General features: G+C 36.7%; 1 protein-coding gene and 1 non-coding gene across 7 annotated transcripts in view; both read left to right on the forward strand.

The window, feature by feature from the left end:
* Positions 1–7,707, forward strand: part of LOC134610961 (E1A-binding protein p400-like) — an 83,464-nt gene that overhangs the window by 50,354 nt on the left and 25,403 nt on the right. For all 6 annotated transcript variants that reach the window (XM_063454374.1, XM_063454379.1, XM_063454378.1 and 3 more), the window contains exons 25-35: positions 706–995; positions 1,995–2,197; positions 2,609–2,778; positions 3,133–3,329; positions 3,672–3,783; positions 3,960–4,103; positions 5,508–5,666; positions 5,949–6,032; positions 6,812–6,949; positions 7,369–7,413; positions 7,513–7,666. In XM_063454374.1, the coding sequence (XP_063310444.1) occupies positions 706–995; positions 1,995–2,197; positions 2,609–2,778; positions 3,133–3,329; positions 3,672–3,783; positions 3,960–4,103; positions 5,508–5,666; positions 5,949–6,032; positions 6,812–6,949; positions 7,369–7,413; positions 7,513–7,666 (1,696 nt within the window). The remainder of the gene's footprint in view (positions 1–705; positions 996–1,994; positions 2,198–2,608; positions 2,779–3,132; positions 3,330–3,671; positions 3,784–3,959; positions 4,104–5,507; positions 5,667–5,948; positions 6,033–6,811; positions 6,950–7,368; positions 7,414–7,512; positions 7,667–7,707) is intronic.
* On the forward strand, positions 1,634–1,756 carry LOC134613191 (small nucleolar RNA SNORA49). Its single transcript, XR_010091214.1, has one exon. It is a non-coding gene; the product is annotated as a small nucleolar RNA SNORA49 (small nucleolar RNA).

Genomic DNA, 7,707 nt, shown 5'->3' on the forward strand with positions numbered 1-7,707 from the left:
CTGCATCTGTCTGTCTATTAATTTATTGTGCAAATTAGTTCTGGGTCATCTTATCTTATCTTTATCTTCCTGATAAAACATTGGCAGCCAAAATAATCAAATTCTATACAATATTGAAGTTTGATTTTTAACACTGAATTGGCACAGTCCACATTGGCTCTCCAAGAAACAAGCGGCAAATTGTTAAATAGAGACACCAGGGTTTCTCAAACTGTCTGCTAACCAGGACGGGTCTTATAAAATTAACACTCATATTCATTAACACCATTGACAGTCAGTAGAGACTTAATGATCTTTAGTGGTGGAGCAGTTGTAGCTGCCACGTGCTGTTGCTGGCTCCCTTGAGCTGTAAAATAGGGGTTAGAGAGAGAAATTCTTCTCATGGGGCGACCCCTTCATTGAGTTAATTTTACCCATTGTGTGGATTGAAATCAGCCGTGTGTTATAACCCCATTTAGTCCTGTTAAGTTGGTGAGGGATAATAATCATAGTGGGTTCGCGGCAAGGTTTCCACTGTATTTAAAAAAAAAAAAAAAAAAAAAAAAAAAAACACACAACCCTAAAATTCTCTAGTTGTCAAATTCTTCTTGTGAATTGCACAATTTTAGTATCCAGTTACTGCTGAATTTATAACTTGAAATAGTTTTGTGTTATGTCCATGTATGTTATTTCTATGTAAAACTTGGCAATTTTATTTAAATGAAGGAGTCAACAGAAGATAAACAACGCATGGTGAAGGAGCGTCTGGACAGCCTATTCTCTTGTAATGAACGGCGCTGTGCACGGGCTCCACTGTATGGCTCAGATTTGTTGTCACGTTTTTCACTCAATTTTGCAAATTCTCAACCTTCCATGGGCAATGGTCACTGGGGCTGGGCTGGCTATGTAAACTGCCTAATGTCCTCCCGCTGTCCTGAGGACTCCTTGGATCCCTTGAGGCACCTTATCCTGTCCCCTGAACAGCAGAAAACAGTCCTGGAGTCTCATGTTAAGAGGTGAATATGATATAAATTGATATATATATATTATTTTTTTTTTTGTTACAGTGCGGTTTAGAATACTTTGATACCTATAGATCGAGAAGCATATGCTTTTATACTCTTACTCCTATACACTATTTAGTGTCTTGTGTCTAGCACATTTCTTGAAACTTAAGTGTATCCCTCTCTCTCTCTTGCGCTTTTAATTTTTAAAATGTATTTATTTTTCAACAGGATCTGTTTAACCCCTTAAGGACACATGACATGTGTGACATGTCATGATTCCCTTTTATTCCAGAAGTTTGGTTCTTAAGGCGTTAAACAAACATTTGTATTTACACACAGTGTATTAAATATACTGGTGTTACTTTGCCATGAAGCATATATATCAAAAAGCACACTCCTGTTTGGTAAGTGCATGTTGAATCATTCATGGGCTTGCACTGTTGTGCGTCAGGGTGCACAGTTGTGGCTGGTTAGCTGAGCATATTGCGAGCTGATGTTGATTATGTAAAGGCATGGTGTTTTGGATAAACATTACTAAAAACGTTTAGCAAGCTATTGTGCCCGAACAAGCTCAGTTTATTTACAGTTTTATTGTTGCCCAAGTGGTGTTGCTGGTACGGTTTCCTCTGTTAGAATTGTAATCTGTGATTCCTTATCCTTACCCCAGGGAATTGTTGCCTGTACGTCCCCTGGCATTAATTGAGGATAAAACATTTGCTCTCATTCTAACCTCGGAAACTTGTTTTCATTTGGAATGTTGAGCAGACAACAGATTTATTGAACCAGGAGTATAAATACATTTTACACATATATTAAATATATTGACTTATTAGCCATCTACACTAATTGGTGTGACTGGTTTTACCTATTCTTTGTTATGCAGCTCATATACTGTGAGCTGTGTGTGTGTACATTGGAGATCTGCTTGCTCAAAAGCATTCTAATGTATTAAACCTTATAATGCCTGTTTTTATCATTTAATATTCTGTTTACATCTGTCATTTTCAGGTCACAGTGTGTAGTCCCAGCAGTTGTTGCTGCCCCTCCATCCCTTGTAGTGCCCCATCCTCCTCCTTCCTTCACCCATAATATAAAGATCCTGAGTCACTGCCTGAGGGAGAAGGCAGCCCCATATCTAAAGGACCTACGAGAGAAAACATCCCCGTACTGTGTGCAGTTACCTGACCTGCGGCTTATCCAGTGTGATTCAGGTAAGATAGAAAGCGAGACCCTCTTTTAACAAGTGGCTTCTGGGAAAAATGAAACCAAGAGGGCTTCAGTCACCTGGAAATGCATGCATTATAAGGGGTAGTGGTGGGGCCAATTACTGTGAGAAAAGCACTTATTAAACAAGGGAAGAAGTTTATTTGAAAACTTTTTTTTTTTTTTCCTAGAAAATTTTAAAATGAAATGGTATGAAAATAAATAAAGCTGTTTTTTTGTTTGTTTTGTTTTTTACCTGATTTGTTTTTGGCTCGGTGCATTTTGCCTTCTTTCAGATAATAACTAAAGTTAGAGCACGCTGAATTTCCTCTATCTTAACCCAGTACCCTGAATCAGACTAGTTTGGTTTTACCATCTGCTATTAATCCTCAACTTGTTTAAATTCTTATGACACACAGGGAAGCTAGAAGCTCTGGTCATCCTTCTCAGGAAGCTGAGGTCCGAAGGTCGACGCGTTCTCCTTTTCTCCCAGATGCTGCATATGTTGGACATTTTGGAAGTGTTCCTGGACTTGCATTCTCTAACCTTCTTGAGGATTGATGAGAATGCCAACTTTGAGCAAAGCCAGGTACATGGCAGTGCTCAGACCATGTTAGGAAAGCGAGTGTGTTTTATGATGTTTACTGACCTTAAGAATAAACACCACATGTTGACTTAAAACACTATATATCTACTATTTTGTTGTACATTATATTTCTAAAGTAATGCTTTAGTAATTCCTCATCCTCACACCAGGTATTTTTTGCTCACACATCCCCTGACATTAATTGAAGATAACAGCATTTCTTTTACTCTAACCCTGAAAATTTGTTTTCATTTGGGAACTTGGCCAGACATTTTCTTTTCATCCACTTCTAAAATTTTTTTCTTCTGTTGTCAACTGGTTTATCCATGTTTTACCTATTGATCTTCTTGTCCTCAGGAATTGTTGAAGAGCTTTAACAGAGACCCTTGTGTATTCTGCATGGTCCTATCCACCCATGTGTATACTCAGTCAGTGCCTCATATAGAGGCAGATACTGTCATTTTTTATGATAGCGACTTGAACCCTGTGGTAGATGGAAAAACGCAGTCTTGGTGCGATCTCATTGGAAGATCAAAGGATATTCATGTTTACAGGTAATGTCTTGTCTTAGCCATGTTTTAAAAACACAAATTATGTGAAATATCAAGAACTACCATTTATATGGAGTACTGTTGTGTGCATTGATTATCTTTGGAACAGTATACATAGAAAGTGCCATCAAGAAAAAGGAGCACCGCATTCATTCATTGTTTGCAGAATTATACTTCATTACTTTTTAAAACAGTGAAGAACATATAGTGTTCTGAATATGATTTATTTAAAGCAGTCACTAGTAGCTAGGGGGAAATACTCTCCTACCAACTGGAGTGCAGTTTAGCTAAGCATTTCACTGCTTGGTAACTGTAAAAATTGATATTTCATTTTCTTTTCTTCAGATTGGTGACGGCAAACTCAATCGAGGAGAAACTTTTGAGAAATGGGACCAAAGATCTCATCAGGGAAGTGGCTGCTCAGGGCAGTGACTATACCTTGGCCTTCTTAACTCAGGTACCACCTGCTAGCCCCATATTTGCCTTTTCTCATTAAATGTGGAATTATTATAACTTTTTATAAATACCATCTGATAGCTTTGCAGTTTGCGTGTCATTGGTTAACTCTCAGGTGAGAGGAGTCAAGTTGTTTTGAGTTCAGTTGAAGACTGATGTTCCTCTTCTTCTGTGCAGCAAACTATAAAAGAGCTCTTTGAAGTCCATTCTCCTTTGGAAGATTCTGGATTCCGAGTTAAAGCTGAAGAATTTGTTCTACTCTCTCAAGAACCATCCCCATCGGACACTATTACGGCCAAGATTGCAAGACCATTTGTAGAGGTGCAGACGTTCTTCTAGAATATTTATCTAGTGTGCTCATGAGGTTTTATTTTTGGAATTGTTGTGTAAAGTCCTAATTTCTGTTAATGAAATATATTTTTAGATATGTACAGATTAGTACACAAACTGTTGACATAAACTGTTAAGCACTTTGGGGAAATGCAGTTTTATATTCTTGCTGGAAATGTGTTGGAGCTAGTTTCTGCATACGTAAAAAGGAGATTTTACTTATAGCCGTGGAACGGAATCTTAACATTAAGAACACTAAATATATACAACCTTGTTAAAATTGTTATACACTATTTAACATTCAGATATAGTTGGGGAACATACATTCAATGGATTATGTATTGATGGTAATACTGTTACTATCTATTCTATTCATATTTTGCTCTGATGCCTCATCCTCACTCCAGGGCATTGTACTTTGACAATTCTCTGGTGATAACAGAGGCTAAAGAAAGTTATTGACCATATTTTGACTTTGGGAACTTGCTTTCCTTTGTAACAATTATGTTGGTCATATATATATATATATATATATATTTTTTTTTTTATCCATTCTAAAATTTTCTAGACAACATGCTTTACTTAACTATATAGGGTACTACTTATTTAGAATACATGGTGCTTAAAGGTTTTTTTTAAGAAAACATTCAGGGTCTGTATAGTATTCCATTTAAAGGGACACTCGACTGGCCAAATTTAAAAACAATAAAAATAAAATAATCACAATTTGACCCACCCTCCCACCCCCAAACCCCTAGTCTTTGGAACTTTCCCACGCTGTGTAAAATGACACAGAACACTCCGATTGGATGGATTTCAAGCCATCCAATCAGAGTGTTAAGAATCATTTTACACAGCGTGGGGAAGTTATTTTGAACTATTTGGAATACTCACTGTTTAGTAGACATGCCCCTACTTGCAGTATAGCGAGTAGGGGCATTTGGGAGATTTTAATCCCCCATATGCTATTATTTGGGTCATATTGATCCCCATAGAGTGAGGTAGGACATGGGAGGCTTAGGAAGTGGTGGAGAGCACTGCTCCCTGCCACTTCTAACTTCACCTATTACAAGGGGGGAGCTGACAGTGCCGCTGTAAAAGCTCAAAACACTATAGCATTAGAAATAAAAAACTGTAGTATGTTTGACTTTATTTAGCTTTTGGCCCCCCACCTGAATCAAAATAAAAATTGTGGGGGGAAATTATATTACTTTTTTACAGTGCCAGGGTCACAACCTGATGATAATCGTCCAAACCAGGGCTCCTCATAAAAAGCTGTGCTACTTTTGGAGTCTTGCTCTGAGAACAGAGGTTCACTCGGTTCATTCTTTCTCCCCTGCTGCAAACAAACCTTTTCATATATGCAAGCTTTATATTATGTCACTGGCTTTACAGGCACTGGGAAGAATAGAGTGTGGAGCTGATGAAGTTGCGGAAGGTATGCAGGAAGATGGGCCAAAACCCAATGCCGGCATATGCCCATCTGATAACTGTGAACAAAACGATGACCACCAACCTTCTCAGATGCAAGAGTTGGCCGACCTCATGCAGCAGGTAGTATGCCTCCTGTTCATAATATTTAATAGTAGATATTTAGAAAATTCACAGAAATGCGTTCGTTTTTGACAAATTGTAGCTTAGATCACCTTTCGGAGATACAAAAGTATCTTGTTTACAAACTATATTTACTAATAGAGTTTCTCATTCATACTTGTGACTGTTTCTTGCTTATTCGATTCTTACAGTTTTCCCTTGAGTTTCTAGATATTACTAAATGTGTGTATGGTAGCTTTGTATTTTTTCATAACCTAGCAATGTGTGTTGGGCTTTTTACAGCTTACTCCTATCGAAAAGTATGCATTACATTATCTGGAGCTGTCTCATATCTGCAGCGGCAATCTTCACCTTGGATGTATTGAGGTATTTGGGGATTTCAAGGGATTTGTTTGTCTTTGGAATTTTTATATATATATATATATATATATATATATTTTTTTTTTTTTTTTTTTTTTTATTTATTTTTTTAAAGGAAAAATGTGTCCTACTTAAAATGTTGTGATTTTATTTTGGGGGGTCTTTGCGACTTACAGGAACAAAAAAAAGAAGTTTGAGTACCAGTTTCATGTTATTTTTACAAAGATGCCTGCCAAGTTGAAAGAAAGATGCCTGTCAATAATGCAACTACCAAATGCACTGAAGTGTGAATGTGTGTAACCACAATACCATACTTCTTTCTTAAATGATTTGGGTCAATACAGTTACTGGCAATATGGAACTCTATAAATGTTGCTATTATCAATAATATAGTAGTGACATCAGGAAGATACAATAAATAAAATGCTGACATGGACTGCAGACAGCTTGATATTGAAAACAAGAACAGTATTTTATTTCACTTTTCTATATAAAACAAAGGTTTACAACCATTTTAATGGAAATATGAGAAATATATGTTTGCATCTCCATGATGGTTGCATTCTCTGTTTGTTCTGCAAAGGGCAATTCAATTTAGTTTTTTTTCTGATGTTAAATTAAGATTAAGATGTATATAAAAAACATTTTTCTTTTTAAAAAAATCTTAATTTAACATCTTAATTTAACATCAGAAAAAAACTAAATTGTTTTTTGTTTATATATATATTTAACTCTCTTTAATCTGGAGAAATTGAGTGTGATGGAATTGTTTTTTCTTTTTGTAGGAGCAATTGAAAGCCGCAAAGCAGGAGTGGGATTTACAACACCTAAGAGGACTTAAGGGGAGAGAAGAGATCATGCAATGGGAATCTGAGGAAAGCGATGAGTTGCTAACCTACACTCGGGAAGATGCTTATAACATGGTAAGAATGCTGACAATAGTAACTGAGGGACAATGCTGGAATTAGTGGAAAAATTCAGCTAAGTAATATTTCTCTAAATGGTTAAGACGCAATGGAAAAATGTATTAAAGTGTCTTATTCTGAAAAGTAATTTGGTGAAAATCAGGAAAATGACTGCCATTTATATCCATCCTAAGGTCAGTACAGAGACTGGATATAATGTTGCAACTTGTGGTGAAAGTTGATACAATATCTATATGTCAGTGCAATGCAATGATTAAATTCAGTAGCTACATGGTGTGCCATGTGAAGTGAAGGTAACAAAGTAATGACTTAATGACAATGTGGAGACTGTTAATAAAGCAATCTGAGCTGTAAAGGTGGTGGGGGGGAGAGCTGAGTTTTGTTAAAGCAACTAATGTGTTAAATGTTTGATTCAGGATTTCATTTACGATGAACCAGAGGGGCAGACTGAAATAATGCCGGTAAGACCTTTTATGTTTAAATCATCAGTCGAGGCTTGATTTTTTTTATTTATTTTTTTGGATGCGTTGAGCTTTTTTTTGTTTATTTGTCTTTGCCAGGTTTGGACACCTCCTACCCCACCGCAAGATGAGAATGACATTTATATTGACTCTGTAATGTGTTTGCTGTATGACACCACTCCAATTCCTGAGTCTAAGCTACCCCCAGTATATGTGAGAAAGGAGCGGAAGAGACACCGGACAGACCCAGCAGGTAATATAAACACTTGCACATCTTAGTTGTAATTGGAGGAA

Source organism: Pelobates fuscus, chromosome 5 (genome assembly GCF_036172605.1).
Source record: "Pelobates fuscus isolate aPelFus1 chromosome 5, aPelFus1.pri, whole genome shotgun sequence".
Taxonomy (NCBI): Eukaryota; Metazoa; Chordata; class Amphibia; order Anura; family Pelobatidae; genus Pelobates; species Pelobates fuscus.